The following is a 15,711-nucleotide window of genomic DNA, read 5'->3' as shown; positions in this document are numbered from 1 at the left end:
ACAGAATACACACCTGGGATTTATAGCCACGGTTTGGCTTATGTAGGTTTGCTTGGATATTTGGTATGGAAGTCTTTAATAAGTTTGGGCGCATTCGCATGTGCAGTATCCACCCATTCTTGATGTGATTTGGGAAAATGTTTCCATCGCACTAAATACTGTAATTTGCCTTTATGTTTCCTAGAGTCCAAAATGGCTTGCGTTTGAAACTGTCTTTCCCTTCAGTCATGGTTGTTTTGGGAGGCTGCTTGGTTGGATGCCCAGTGCTGGAATCTTTGAATGGTTTTAATGCATCCACATGAAAAAGTGGGTGGACTTTTCTGTAATTTTTTGGAAGATTTAATTTAAAAGCCGCAGGACTGATGACTTTTTCAACAGCGAATGGTCCCAGATCTTTTGGGCCTAGTTTTTTACATGGCTGAGTGCTTTTCAAGTTTTTTGCTGAAAGCCCCACTTTCAGGTCTCCCACCTTCCAGGGTAGTTGTCCAGAGCGTTTACGATCAGCACATTTTTTGTGTCGTTCTCTGGCGTTCTGAAGGGATTTTACAATTAAAGGCCATAGATTGGTGATGTTAGTGATCCATTCATCAGCAGAGAGTTCTGGGAAATCTTTAGTGGTAATTCAGGAATGGGCATAAAATCTTGACCTGTAGCTCTTTTATGTGGTGTAAATCCAGTGCTTTGGTGAAGAGTGTTGTTATAAGCAACCTCAGCAAAAGGCAGAAGCTCTGTCCAATTATCTTGCTGGTGATTGGTAAAACAACTTCAATATTGTTCTAGTAAAGAGTTCCATTTCTCAGAAGCCCCATCAGTCTGGGGAATGAAAACTGGAACTCAGGGCTTGTGTGGAAACAATCATTTTAATAAATTCCTTCCAAAATTTGGAGGTAAACTGTGGGCCACGATCTGAAATTTCCCCTTGCCATGGGGCGCCATGGAGGCGGCATATATGTTGAATGGATAACTTGGCTAGTTTCTGAGCATTTGGAATGGAGGCACGGGGGATAAAATGTGCCTGTTTGGAGAATAGGTCTAGGACTACCCATCTGACCGTGTTGTGATTACTTTCTGGTAAATCAAGAATAAAGTGCATGGCCATTTCCTTCCAGGGTTGGTGAGGGGTAGCTACTGGTTGTAATCATCCGAAAGGTTTTCCTCCCCTCTTTTTTGCCATAGCACAGGTGGGGCATGTGTTCACATATTCAGAAATGTCTTTTCTCATGGTAGGCCACCAGAACTGTCTACGTAATAAATGTGAAGTTTTTACAAATCCGAAATGTTTTGTCATCATGGCCTCTTTGCAAAATGTCTTCGCGAAGTTTAAATGGCACGTATAATTTGTCTCCCATCCAGCATGCTTCTTGTTCTTTTGTTAGAGCAGTTTTATTGGTTTGAAACCATTCGTCTGTCTCTAATGCTGAGTTGATTTTTTGAAGTAGTTCACTTGTTGGAACAGTTTTTGTTTTTTGAGCCTGGGTTCTAGTGACTGCCACCGAGCCAGTTTGGGCTTTGGCAATCACTGGTGCTACAATTTGCTCTCGCTGGCTGTTGTGTTGGGGAAGTCTCGACAAAGCATCAGCCGGAAAGTTTTTCCCTCCTGGGAGAAACTTTAGTGTGAATTTGAAGCGGCTGAAAAATTGGGCCCATAGAACCTGTTTGGGGGAGAGTTTTGGGGTGTTGTCAGGGCTTCCAAATTTTTATGATCAGTCCAGACCTGAAATGGATGGGATGCACCTTCTAGGAGGTGTCGGCAAGTCAATAAAGCCCACCGAACTGCAAAAGCCTCTTTTTCGCATACCAGCCAACGCCTTCCGGTTTCAGTGAATGTCAAGTCCACGATGTCCAAAACCCAATTCAGAAGCATTCTCACGCAACCAGGCTGGGTTCAGAAAAATACTTCTTTATTATGGGGTACATGTAGCTTGCAAACAGAACATTGCTAAAACTAAAGCCTTGGGTAAACGTCCCTCTATTTATTCCCCCCTCCCACCCAAACTCCAACCACCACCCACGTCAGAAAAGAGGCATTGTCAAAACCCTGATGAATCGGGCCAATCGGATCTGCGAAACCCAATTCCTCAACTCTGAACTTAACCACCTTAATTGGGGCCTACAAGCGAATGGCTACTCCAAGAATGAAATAAAAAGAGCCATCAAACCAAGAAAACAATATGCGACTGGAGAAGAAAAACAGCCACCCACCAACAAAGTATTTCTGCCCTACATCAAAGGGGTCACAGACCGCATGGGAAAACTGATGGAAAAACACAATTTCCAAATAATCTTCAGACCCACCAGAAAAATACAAGAAGTGCTAAAATCAGCAAAAGACAAAAGGGATCCCCTCACCGCCGCAGGAGTATACCGCATACCATGCAGCTGCGGGCAAGTATACATCGGGACCACAAAATGCAGCATCCAGACCAGGATAAAAGAACATGAAAGACACTGCAGACTACAGCAACCAGAAAAATCTGCAGTAGCTGAACATGCTCTCAAACACACTGGACACAAAATCCTATTTGAAAGCACAGAGATACTGGACAACACCAACAGGCACTATACCAGGCTATACCGGGAAGCCATTGAGATTCACAAACACCAGCACAGCTTCAATAAAAAAGAGGAGAGTCTAAAATTCAACAAAACCTGGCTGCTAATCCTGAAAAATACAGCCTGCAAAAGGACAACAAACTCAGCTCAACCACCAGGACGTGTGAACGGTTCACACAATGAACATACTAATCACCCCCAGCAGCCCCTCGTTAACAACTCAATAGAAGAAAAAACCCTGCCTAATCCCCAGGAAGATACACACATATGGTGACACCAAAACAAGCAGCCACTCGTTAACCCAAACCCCACCTCCCCCACACCTCCCAATCCCCCCCTTCAGATCTCTATCAATACCCACAAAAGGGTCACATCATCCTGGGCACAGAGAGAACTGCTCCTGTCTGTGCTCCTGTCCTCTGAAGATGGCGGTCACAGATGCTGGCGAAACGTTAGGAAACAAAACTTCCAGAACATGGCCACACAGCCCGGAAGACCCACACCAGCTACTGGTGCTGCCATCTGGGATTTGGCTGGTTGCATAAACCCTCTAGCCAGGTTTGTGTCTATGAATCCCCTCAGGGCTGCAAGTTCTCTGTAGCCATAGAATATGTTTTCTTCTTTGGGAATTTAGCCCCGGGGTCAGTTTCAATGGCACAGTCAGTGTCTCTACGAGGAGGCAGTGTGTCTGACTCCTTTCGGCTGAATACTGCTCTTAGGTCCCGGTAGGGTTTTGGGACGCCGTTGGTTAAATTAGAATCATCCCAGAAGGCAAGGGGTGCTCTTGTTTCCAGAGGCGGCTGCCGCTGCCGTTGCACAGATTCGTTTCGAAGGCTTCTCTCTCTTTTGGAGAAGCTGCTCTTTTCCCCGAGTCCCAGAGGACATTTTCTTCTCCTCCTTCTTTCGACTCATCTGCCTGTCCTCAGATTCCAAGCTGTTTCTTTCCCTGTGCAGATGAGGTGGTTTGCCTATAGGTATCTCCAAGGTTATTATGGGCATTTTGGGTGAAGCTAGAGCTTTCACCTTAGATAATGTAGGGTCCACTGCTGAATCGGAAGACAGAATATGGGTGGCTTGACCGTTGTGCCCTGTCATCACAGCAATCCTGGAGCTTTTACCTAAAGGTGGGGGGGATCCTGGACTGGCAATCTTTCTGTGAGGTGTTTTCCCATGTGCCTCCTTGAAGTTCATCAGCTTCTCCTCACCCTGGTCTCTGCTTTCACCATTTTCGGATTTCTTCTTGCCTCCCGAGGATTTCATGGTGGCTGCATCCTGCTCCATTTCCGGGTGGTTTCTTCCTGGGGCAAGATCTCTTCCTGACATTTTGATCTGTCTTCCTTGTACAAACAAGGCATAATCAGCTCTGGCCTGTGCAGATCTTTCATCAGGCTGTTTGGAAGCATGACGTGCAGTCCGGGAGTCTGAATGCTGCCCTCCTCTAGCCTTTTTAAGGTCCTTAGGAGACCTGCAGAGGCCAACAAGCTCTCCTTTGCCTCGTGATGTGGGCATTGGTGGTAGCTTGCCCCTTGAAGGATCCGCATGAGCCTCAGTAGAGCTTGCCATTCCCAGAGTGCCAGTGGCCAAACGTGGGAGATCCTGGGACTGGTCTCCATCACGCCGGGGTAAGGCAGCTCCCGCAGCATTGTCCGGAAGGGAGAATTGAGAAGGGCTTTGTTGGAACGTGATGCCTTCTGCGCTCTGCACATCGACCAGCTCAGGCAGGAGCTCTTGTTGCATGTGAAATTCACCAATGTAAGCCAGTAACAGAGTTCTTTCATGTTCTGAGCAAGAAGGAGATGGGTAATGTTTCTTCTCGGGCTCAGCTTGAACATCCATCTCTGAAAGAAACAAAAACGGAACCGATGGTTGGAGGACCCCAAATCTCTTCCAGTTGGCTGAGACAAAATGGGAACCACTCTTAGGTTCCCATACCTCTCCCACCTCCACATTTGCCCCTGCTCGACTATGAAAGAAGGGAAGAAAGGACTGTGTGCAGCCTCTGCAGACCTTTTCTGCACGTAGCAACTTCCTTCTCGGTTCACAGCGTCAGAACAGGCAATCTGCAACCTACAAGATTGGAAAACTTTGCAGAACTGGCCCAAGGGGGGAACCCGAGGCCAGTAAGGACTGTCAGGAATGAAGCAGAGATTATTTGGGGGAACATCGTGAGGGATCATCAGGATGAAGAGGTGCTTCTTCCACCAACCTCTCACAAATGTTCAGAGATGTGGTCTCATCATTTCCAAATGTGTTTTCTCGGCTGGTTGGCACAGAGGCAGGAGCACGGTTTGGACTGCTGCCTGACACTACTCCATATGTGTGCCAGCTCCCTCCTTCCAAGCCACCCTGGGCATCCTTGCCATGTGACAAGCTGTGGCCCACCGAAGCCTCTTCAAGTTATTTGTGCAGACATTCCTGAAGAGCCTCTACTAACTGCTCCCGGAGCAAGACAGTAGGATTTGAGTCTGAGGGGTCTGAGACCATCTTAAGAGGAGAAAAAAGATCCAGAAATAGGCCTTGGTATGATCGAAGAACCTGGCAGGACACCCAACTGTCCAGTGGAATGTCCTTTGGCCTTCTCTCACTAGCTAGGAAGGCTGCTGTCAAGAGCGTCAGCTCCTGTGCACCAGCAGAGCGGAATTGCAGAGTGACGTCCTTCAGGACAACGTTATGCTGGATTACACTATCGAGGTAGAGATGAGAGAGAGCGAGAGAAGGAGAGATTTAACAGCACAATCAGGAATACGGAGCAAAAGAGCAACAAAAGTAGAAGAGGTTTAAGACCTGTGTAGAAGTGAGTTGAAAATGTTCCAAGGAATATGGGGTTAGCGTCGCAGATAAAGGTGATCGTCTATCAGCTGAACCTTTTGAAATCATTATTAAAATAAAATCAGCACTCGGTACTTTATAAAGGCAGCCAGCATGATCAAGATTAGCAATCAGAATAAACAATGCATGTTCCTATCCAGTCTGAGAAAGTCTGTCCTTATTATGTTCCTATTCTGAAGGGTGAACCCCCAGGACCCCACCATTGATTGATTGATTGATTGACGACTGTTACCTCCAGCTCTCCCCCTCCTTCCTCAACTTCTCTGAACGCAATAGGGGCACTTTGCTTCTTCCCCAAATGTGGTCCTAGCAGATTCTTCACCCTGAGGACCTCTGCAAGATTTTGGAAGCTCCAACAGCTGGTTCTCATCTTCTATCGGGAAGTCTTTCTGCTATTGTATTCCTCCCCAGTAAGAGCTACAAATACAAGTGTAAAGAGCAGTAAAGAGGCGACAGTCATGTATCTGGGCTGGTCTAGTGAATCCTGGGGTTGGACCTGATGACCTTCCAACCATGATTCTATGAATTTCCCACCCATTTCCCTCTTTGTGAACTTCCTTTCTGCTTTTCTTATCCTTGAAGATGTTCTTTATTTGGTTAAATTGCTGATTCACATGGATTCTTTAAGAGCTTCAACATATGTGTTCCTTTATATAATACATAGCACCACACATGATTGGACTGCACTTTTTAAAAAATAAATGAATTTGTAAAGAATGGTTGCTCTTTTGTTTGGCGGGGTGGAGGGGGGGTGCTCACACAGCAGCAGAGTCAGAGTTAGGTATTTTCTGGATGTTTGACATGCTGACCCAAAAGTTTCGCCATCACTGTTTTGGGCAGCGGCTTTACCAGTTTTGCTTTCTGGTTGTCCTTGTACAGAGATGCCGACTCTTGATCAATGCAAACCCAGCCCAAGCCAAGCCAAGCCAAGCCAAGCCAAGCCAAGCCAAGCCAAGCCAAGCCAAGCCAAGCCAAGCCACGCCACGCCACGCCACGCCACGCCACGCCACGCCACGCCACGCCACGCCACGCCACCATATGTCCATCAGATCCAAGGTTCCCTTCCTGGCCATGTACTAGGCAAATGCTGCCCTTCTCCCACTTCTGTGGATAAGAGTTTTTCACAGTTTTTGTACTGTCTTTCCTAACTCATTGAACAAAGTCCACGTTTGGATCATCAGAATGCTCCTTGGCTAAAAACAGAATGGTGTCAAGGGCACAACGGGTCGGACGGGTGGCTCCACCCCGATACCTCCACAAGGGTGCTTCTCTCCCTCTCTTGCCGAAGCTCAGAGACTGCTGAAGAGACCAAGTGGGCAGTGCTCCTGCCCTCCCCCTCCTCATCCTGCTCCCCTCACCAAGTGACCCCTGGGGTCTTTGGGGGAGAAGCTGGGTGTGGTTTGCTTTGCTTTCCAAATTCATGACCTACAGCAAGATGTCAAATATATGAACCTTAACCCTAACCCATAAACCTGGAGAAAGTGGCAAGGACGTTTTCTAGGTTTGCGCATGACACAAAGCGTCTGGTCATTTTACATGTGTTTTTGAACAAGCTCTAAGACCGTCATTTACAAACCAGAGTGGGCGTCCACACATTCAGCCCAAAGCGAAGCGCTCCCTTCTGACTTAGAGAGACACCTGAACCAGATCACTTGATTGGTCACGCAAACCCCATTGTCTCTTTTGTCCTTTGTAGTTCTTATTCGCCTTTTTTCTCCAAGTTTCCATATTTCTTTGTGTCTTTCTTCTATAAGGAAAAACTTTGGCCCCCAACTATGCAGTTCATACGCTGGTAAAATTTCTGAGAGCCTCCTGGGAGAATTAAGGATTTGTCAGTCTATGAAAATGGCACCAATTCCTACCTGCCATGATGAAAAGAAGTATACGAAAGAAGAAAGGCAAGAAAATAAGTTGGTTTTTGAAAAAATGGAGAGACGACTCCCACACCCCTAACTGAATGAGCATCCAGTAAGGAGTGAATAAGCAAGTTGCCCCAGAGGAAAATGGTTTATGCTTGACCCCACGGTAACCAAGGGATTGTGATGCTGGGGCCAATACTCAAAGTAGATTATGGGGGTGAGGATGATGTCATTGGAGGACGTAGCATATCAAGTGCCCTCATCCGGAGCTGAGGATGTGATCAGCAAGCCCTAAATTTGGTCATGGCCATGCCGATTGACCCAGAGGGCTGCTGTAAAGAAAATGTGTAAAACGTGCACGAAAAGCAAAATCCTGTTGTTTATAGATCAGTTCTAGGGCTTTCTTCCTCAAGGGAGACAAATATCCATTAAAATAACCCCTCCAAGGGGCCTCCCCTCCAAGCTCAGAGATTTGTGCTTCACGTGGGCAAAGCAGCTGATCGTGTCTCTGTGGACTGATAGCCTGTCTTTCCAAAGCTGTTCGCTCCGTTCTCTGTTTCGCTTCCTTTATTTAAGCTGTAAAATTCACTAAGCGGACATGTAGAGTTCGTGCCCGTGCATCCAAAGGAAAATATGGACTCCTTTAGATGCGCTATCCATGTGAGAGGAGACTTGCGTGGTTCAGAATCACTGGAAAGCCTTAGGTGCAATAACGATGACAGTTCTAGCATTCTGAATGCGAAGCTAGTCTGCTTCCAGGAGTCCCGAGACCAAAAGGTTCCTGGTGACGGGCACATTCCTTCCTTACCGTCTGTCCTGCTCTTATCCTTCCTCCTCAAGCTAGGGAGATCTTTGGGGTGAGGGGAGCTGCAGAAAGCTTTGCAACTGCTGAGGTGGAAGGACCCTCTCCTGCAGTCTTCTGCTCCCTTGGGAAAACAGATTGCCTGCAGACTTAGAAGCGTTAAATATAAAGTTTGGCATGAGAGAAAGTCGCTGGATTCATACATTCCTTTGGGACTTCGAGATTTCTCTCACTGTTGGGCTGTTTGTGGCCTTAGAGGGGCAAGATCAGCAGGCAGGAACCCTGATGGAGACAGGCAACTGCCTAGATCCTGGAACCCTATCTTCTGCCTTGGCAGAAATTACCTTTCTGAAGGGGAGGAGCTAAGGATGAGAAAGTGTATCTGATCTGTATTCTGCGCTCCTATTAACGCACCCCAAGACTTTTCTGAAGTCGCATCAGGCTCCTGGCTGTCGTTTGTGGACGACCAGGCACCCAGATCCCTTTCACATGGACTACTGCAAAGCCAGGTCTCCTCCGTGTTTCTGACCCAGATTACTTTCCTGCCTGCTAAATTCCGCCTGAATCATGTCAACTCAAGTCTGTCTAGAGCTTTTTGAATGGCCTCCCTTCATCCACCGCTTCCAGCTTCCATCACCTGTAGATTTGTTAAGTCCCCCCAACAACTATGTCGTGAGGAAGATGTTCATCGGCGCAGAGCCCAGTCTCCATCTGACACCGCTTTCCAAGCTGACATGGAACCACTTACGAGGGCTGTCTGCGTCTGCTCATTTAGCTAATTGTGAAGCCACCTAACAGTACTTTGATTGTCCATATTTCACCATTTTACGGAAGACTTCATGCATTACGTTGTTGAAAGCTTTGCTGAACTCAGGGTGTACTAGGTTCTTTCCCCAATTTATTAAGCTCCTTAACTCTGTCAAAAAAGGTGACAAAGTCAAGTTCGCATGACTTGTGACCAATCCATGCTCGCTTTCGTTCATTGTTGCTAACCTATCCCATTGCTCAGAACATGCTATTCAATAATCTGCTTGAAGGCCTTGCCCTGTAAGGATATCAAGGTGACAGGGCTATAACTTCCCAGGTCGTCCTCCTTCCTGTTGTTGATGATGAGGGCATTTGCTCTCCTGTAGTCCTGGATCATACCAGATCTGTAAATTTCTCAAAGGTCAAGTTTCCAGATCTGGGATTAGCCAGCTCCTTCAGTAGTCAGGCTGGAATTGATTATTCATTTCAATTAGCTAAGTGTTCTTTTACCCTCTCCTTGTCTACCCAGAGGTGCAGCTCCTCCTTCTGAAAGACAGATGCAAAAGGGGAGATAAGAAGTTCTGCTTCTCACCACAGCCTGTTAGCAGTTCACCCCTTCTTTTTCACAACTCATGTACAGGCTGTTTGCTTTTCCTTTTGTTTCTGGCACAATGGTCTTGAAGACTCCGAGTCAGAAGCTGCTGGCCTCCAAATACCAGTTGCAGGGAAATAGTGGCCAAAGTTGATGGAGCTCCAGCTTCCAAAGGTGATTGGCTGGGGTGAGAAGCCAAAGGCTGGATTAATATGGACCTCGACCTGATCCTGCTGGGCCTTTTCTATGTTTTTAAGCCTTCTGTTTCGTGTCTCCCCCAAAATGATGTGTACTATAGTAAATGAATCACCCCAAAACGGAGAGATTTTCCCACTTTTAATTAACACGTTTGAAGGCATTTCAATAACAAAACTAACTTTAAAAAGCAGTGCATTTTAAAAAAAATACTGTAATATAACATTAACTAGAAATATAAAATATTTTACAGATCCTTATTTAAAAGAAAACTGAAGGATGTGAAAGCGACGCATACAACAACAATTAATCTCTACAAGAAATAACTCTTGAATTTGCTGATGAAGATTCTCTGTCATCCAGGTGGAATTAGCTGGAGGCTGATTCATGATGGGCCGAAGCCGACATCACACCATTTGTCCAGACTAACTTTCTACCCCACGCCTAAGCCTCAAGACCAACAGCCGCCTAAGCCAGCTTCACGTCTTCCTCGACAGAAACTGCCAGTAATTTCTGTCCCTACTCAACAGCTGAGTTTAGATCTGCCAGATCGAGACCCAACGCCAGTGTGCAAGCAGGCGCCCCTTGCTCCAATCCCACCCGCCACAAAGCTGTTGGATTCTCAGCTCCTGCACACCAAGACCAGGAAAACAAAGGCTTTTAGAGAAGCACCCAGTCTGACCGAGGCCGGTATCCGGCCAAATGAAACGTCAACAGCCATCAAAGCCTCTCCTTTGCTTCAGGATCCCTCTTCATCTCCCCCATACGAAGGGGAGAGGGAGGAGGCAGCCCGCTGGACCTCAGCGAGGAGAATTAAAGTCTTTTTGGAGCGAGAGAGAGAAATGGATATCTCTTTCCAGTTTGGTCACCCAAACGTTGGCTCTCCTTGGCGATAGGCCACTTCAGTCTTTCCCTCTGGAAGATTCTGGGCAGGGAGCTTAATGCAAATTGAAGAGGTTGAGTCCTGGCAACTGGATTTCTTTTCCTTTGCTTTGAAATGTTTTGCTGCTTGCCCAAGCAGCTTCTTCAGTCTGGCAAGTTGGTTGGGGGGCCCCATCAATGTCTTCCAGGGTGGCTGCATTCCTGACTTTTCCGAGGTGACTCCTCAAAGTTCTTCAGCTTCCCCTCACCCTTATGTTTGCTCTGACCGCTGTCGGATTTCTTCTTGTCTCCCCAGGTTTTCAGAGCGGCTGCATCCTGCTTCTTTTCCTGGTGAGTTGTTGCCCCAAACGACTCTTCCTGATACAGTATTTTGACCTTCGTTCCTTGTACAAACAAGCTATAATCAGCTCTGGTCTGCACAGACGTTTCATCAGGCTGTTTGGTAGCATGACGTGCAGTCAAGGAGTCTGAATGCTGGCCTCCTCTAACCTTTGAAAGGTCCTTAGGAGACCTGTAGAGACCAACAAGCTCTCCTTTGCCTCGTGATGTGGGCATTGGTGGTAGCTTGCCCCTTGAAGGATCCGCATGAGCCTCAGTAGAGCTTGCCATTCCCAGAGTGCCAGTGGCCAAACGTGGGAGATCCTGGGACTGGTCTCCATCACGCCGGGGTAAGGCAGTTCCCGCAGCATTGTCCGGAAGGGAGAATAGAGAAGGGCTTTCTTCGAACACGATGCCTTCGGTTGTCAGGACATCGACCAACTCCGTCAGGAGCTGTTGTTGCACCTGGAAATCACCGATATAACCCATTAACAGGGTTCCTTCATGTTCTGAGCAAGAAGGAGATGGGTAGTGTTTCTTCTTGAGCTCAGCTTGAACATCCATCTCTGAAAGAAACAAAAACGGGACCTATGATTGGAGGACCCCAAATCTCTTCCAGTTGGCTGAGACAAAATGGGAACCACTCTTAGGTTCCCATACCTCTCCCACCTCCACATTTGCCCCTGCTCGACTATGAAAGAAGGGAAGAAAGGACTGTGTGCAGCCTCTGCAGACCTTTTCTGCCCGTAGCAACTTCCTTCTCGGTTCACAGCGTCAGAACAGGCAATCTGCAACCTACAAGCTTGGAAAACTTTGCAGAACTGGCCCAAGGGGGGAACACGAGGCCAGTAAGGACTGGCAGGAATGAAGCAGAGATTACTTTGGAGAACATCCGGGGGGATCATCAGGATGAAGAGGTGCTTCTTCCACCAACCTCTCGCAAATGTTCAGAGATGTGGTCTCATCATCTCTGGGAGTAATCCAATTGCCATGGTACAGGACAGCATGGCTCCCTTCCCTCCCTTGAGGTCGACTGCTGCGTGCCAGTGAACCTCAGTCAGCAACTGATCAGGTACGCCCAGTCAGGCTGGACTCATCTGGCAGACTGAAAATGGGTGAGTGGTTCCCCAGGTTCCCTCCTCAAATACCGGGAACCACGCTGGAAGGCAGCTTCTTAATCACTCACCTTCTGCGTTAAGATGTAAGATTTTTAAGAAGTTTGCTTTAAGATTAGTTTTAGGTTTTATGTGTCGTAACTAGGTATATCAACTAGTTTTTCTGACTTGGGTCTGGATGGATGTCGATTATTTATGGGGGATTCGTCTCAATGCATTGCATCCTCTACAGCCCACAGCAAAATTTCACGCATTTTGGAAGAGCGTGATGAGACTGTGCACCTTCAGGCATCTTGCAAGGGATCCTCCCTTGGCAGGTGGACAATTTCCCCATCTGCAAGACTTTGGCACTCACCATTCAGCCCACACTAGTTGCCATGGGCTTGCTTTGATGCCTCTTGGAGCAGAGACTGGTCCTCAGTTTGAGGCTCTCTCAGCCTGGAAGGACCCCAGAAGCACTTGACTAGCACGTGGGTCCTTCCTGCTGCCTTGAGCAGGGAGCAGGAGCAAACTGATGGTAGGAAAGGTGGGTTTGCTGCCTGAAGCAGGTCAGGTCTGTGGGTAATTCCTGGAAGCAAGTCTGCTCAGCACTCACCTTGCACGCCAGGAAGGATTTGAGGCATGTTCTGATAAACAGATGCTAAGGATGAAGCAGGAGCGCAGGGGACCTCAGGTGTCCTCACATAGTGATGGAGGGGCCTCGGGTAATGCTCGCTTCTGGGCTGAGCAGGTGCTCCGTGAAGATGGTCAGGCCGGGAAAGGTGTTGTTCCCCATCGGGGGCTCCGACCTCTGAAAGAGTCAGACAGAGAGGAACCGAGTGAGACAGAGGGACTCTTCTACTTCAAGTGAGCGCTGCCGTGGTGGAGGCAGCAAGCGACCTGAGTGCCTTGGAAGTTCTCCTGCACAGTCCCATGGAAATTACTGAAAAGGCAGAAGAGGATGGCGATGTCACTTCAGGGAGGTCTGTGCAGCATCATTTCCAGATGGGTTTTCTTGGCTGGTTGGCACAGAGGCAGGAGCACGGGTTGGACTGCTGCCTGACACTACTCCATATGTGCGCCAGCTCCCTCCCTCCAACCCACCTGGGCATCCGTGCCAAGTGACAGGCTGTGGCCCACCAAAGCCTCTTCGGGTTATTGGTGGAGACATCCCAGAAGAGCCCCTGCTAGCATTGCACTGAAGTCCTGTAGGACTAAGTTTCCTGGAGTACACTATAGAGGTAGAGAAGAGAGAGAGAGGGAGGGAGAGAGGGAGAGGGAGAGAAAAATCATTATTGAAATAAAATCAGCACTCGGTGCTTTATAAAGGCAGCCAGCGTGATAAAAATCAGCAATCAGAATAAATAATGCATGGTCCTATCCAGTCTGAGAAAGGCTGTCCTTATTATAATGAATCAAGCAAGCATTTGCCCCAGAAATGGCAAAACGTAATATTTTGAAGCTTTATGTTAAGAGAAACCCAAAGTGAAAGAATGACCAGCACACACCTTTGGGGTCTGCAGGTGAGGCGTCCCCACTGCTGGGTCTTGCTGGTCCTGCTGGAACTGAGGTCTGAGAGATGTGAGGTTCCGCCTCTTTGCGGCCCAAAACCACTTGGCTGGTGGGCGATGGGCCTTTGCAGAAGCGATGCGCTTGGAGGGGAGGCCCCTTGGAGGGGTTATTTTAATGGATATTTGCCTCCCCTGAGGAAGAAAGCCCTAGAACTGCTGTATAAACAACAGGATTTTGCTTTTCGTGCACGTTTTACACATTTTCTTTACAGCAGCCCTCTGAGTCAATCGGCACGGCCATGACCAGATTATCCACAGTCCCCAAGGGAGCCGCTTGGCCCGAGAGCCTCGAGATTCCCTGTTGTTGTTCAGTCCTGAAGTCGTGTCCGACTCTTCGGGATTCCCTAGCAGGTATAATCACTGACACGGGACTTTCCAACTCGTACTCCACTTCTCCCAGTGGGAACCTTCTAGCAGACGGTCGTTTGCACTGAAGAGGAGCCACGTCCGCCTGAATTCAGGATGGATAAAGTGCGATCAGGAAATCTCAAAAGAAGATTTCCTTCCTCTAGACATCAAAATGAAGTTTGGAAAGCAATCAAACTGAGTGATCTCGCACTTAGGGCTTGCGTGACCGATCAAGTGATCTGGTTCAGGTGTCTCTCTAAGAGAGAAGGGAGCGCTTTGCTTTGGGCTGAATGTGTGGACGCCCACTCCGGTTTGTAAATGACGGTCTTAGAGCTTGTTCAAAAACACATGTAAAATGACCAGAGGCTTTGTGTCATGCGCAAACCTAGAAAACGTGCTTGCCACTTTCTCCAGGTTTATGGGTTAGGGTTAAGGTTCATATATTTGAGATCTTGCTATAGGTCATGAATTTGGAAAGCAAAGCAAACCACACCCAGCTTCTCCCCCAAAGACCCCAGGGGTCACTTGGTGAGGGGAGCAGGATGAGGAGGGGGAGGGCAGGAGAACTGCCCACTCGGTCTCTTCAGCAGTCTGTGGGCTCGTGAGTTTCGCTTTGGCAAGAGAGGGAGAGAAGCATCCTTGTGGAGGTATCTGGGTGGAGCCACCCGTCCGACCCGTTGTGCCCTTGGCAGCACGCTGATGATTCGGACATGGAGTTTGTTCAATGAGTTAGGAAAGACAGTACAAAAACTGTTAAAAGCTCTTATCCACAGAAGTGGGAGAAGGGCAGCACTTGCCTAGTACATGGCCAGGAAGGGAATTTTTTCTGATGGCCTTTTATTTCCTGGTCTTGGTGTGCAGGAGCTGCGAATCCAAGGGCTTTGTGGCGGGTGGGATTGGAGCAAGGGGAGCCTGCTTCCATGCTGGCTTTGGGTCTCGATGTGGCAGATCTAAAGTCAGCTGTTGAGTAGGGACCAAAATTACTGGCAGTTTCCGTCGAGGAAGACGTGAAGCTGGCCTAGGCGGCTGTTGGTCTTGAGGCTTAGGCATGGGGTAGGAAGTTAGTTTGGACAAATGGTGTGCTGGTGGCTCGGACAAAGCATTGTCTGATGGAACTGGACTGACATTCTTTATTGCCCTAGATGAAATTTTGCTCTTCCCCAGTGGGTACAACCCTTGTACAGACTCCATCATTTGAAAAGCCAGGTTGGTCCTGGGGACTGGCTTCGGTGCTTCTCCTGCTCCTGTTTTGGGGTAGTGCTTTTTGCTCTTCGTCCCAGATAGGCTCACGTTCATCCTGGCTTTCTCTTTATATTGTGTTTTCGACTGAATCTTCTCTAACACCGAAGAGTCTTGGCCCATCTTTAGATGTCTGGAAGTCTGGTCTCCATGCAGTTTGCTTGGCCCTTGCAGTGGAAGTTCAGGAAGGAAGGCCTTTGTGTCCTCAGGGATGGTGAGAACTTCCCGACGCATCTTTGCCTGAGTAAGGGTTGGAAGAGGTTCCAGAAGGCAAGGGATGCTTTTGGTTCTGGAGGCATCCGCTGCTGCCGTGGCACGGATCCTTTTCCAAGGCTCGTCTCTCTTTTGGAGAAGCTGCTCTTTTCCCCGAGTCTCGGAGGACACGTTGCCCTTCGTGTTCTTCTGTTCCATTTCCGGGTGGTTTCTTCCTGGGGCAAGATCTCTTCCTGACATTTTGATCTGTCTTCCTTGTACAAACAAGGTATAATCAGCTCCGGTCTGTGCAGATTTTTCATCAGGCTGTTTGGAAGCATGACGTGCAGTCCGGGAGTCTGAATGCTGCCCTCCTCTAGCCTTTTTAAGGTCCTTAGGAGACCTGCAGAGGCCAACAAGTTCTCCTTTGCCTCGTGATGTGGGCATTGGTGGTAGCTTGCCCCTTGAAGGATCCGCATGAGCCTCAGTA

General features: G+C 48.1%; 1 protein-coding gene across 1 annotated transcript; it reads right to left on the bottom strand.

Moving 5' to 3' along the window:
- Positions 1 to 9,883: 9,883 nt before the first annotated feature.
- Positions 9,884 to 13,776, bottom strand: LOC148214415 (uncharacterized). The gene is made up of 4 exons (XM_088152059.1): positions 13,380 to 13,776; positions 12,976 to 13,104; positions 12,488 to 12,682; positions 9,884 to 11,343 (listed from the first exon to the last, which is right to left on the bottom strand). The coding sequence occupies exons 2-4, from the start codon at positions 13,040 to 13,042 to the stop codon at positions 10,634 to 10,636; spliced, it is 972 nt and encodes a 323-aa protein (XP_088008185.1). The 5' UTR covers positions 13,043 to 13,104; positions 13,380 to 13,776; the 3' UTR covers positions 9,884 to 10,633.
- Positions 13,777 to 15,711: the final 1,935 nt, after the last annotated feature.

This window comes from Python bivittatus, unplaced genomic scaffold (genome assembly GCF_059951505.1).
Source record: "Python bivittatus isolate LINGU-HERP-01145 unplaced genomic scaffold, Pbiv_v1 ctg000680_np1212, whole genome shotgun sequence".
Lineage (NCBI taxonomy): Eukaryota > Metazoa > Chordata > Lepidosauria > Squamata > Pythonidae > Python > Python bivittatus.
Note: the sequence above shows the minus strand (reverse complement) of the source record. Positions and strands in the feature narration are given on the sequence as shown.

Excerpts from the sequence above, each read along its gene's own strand:
- LOC148214415 (XM_088152059.1), bottom strand. The coding sequence starts at position 13,042 with ATGTCTCCACCAATAACCCGAAGAGGCTTTGGTGGGCCACAGCCTGTC. Across the intron at positions 12,683-12,975 it reads CACTTGGCACGGATGCCCAG|AGGTCGGAGCCCCCGATGGG; the intron begins GTGGGTTGGAGG and ends TGACTCTTTCAG. Across the intron at positions 11,344-12,487 it reads AATCCTTCCTGGCGTGCAAG|AGATGGATGTTCAAGCTGAG; the intron begins GTGAGTGCTGAG and ends TGTTTCTTTCAG.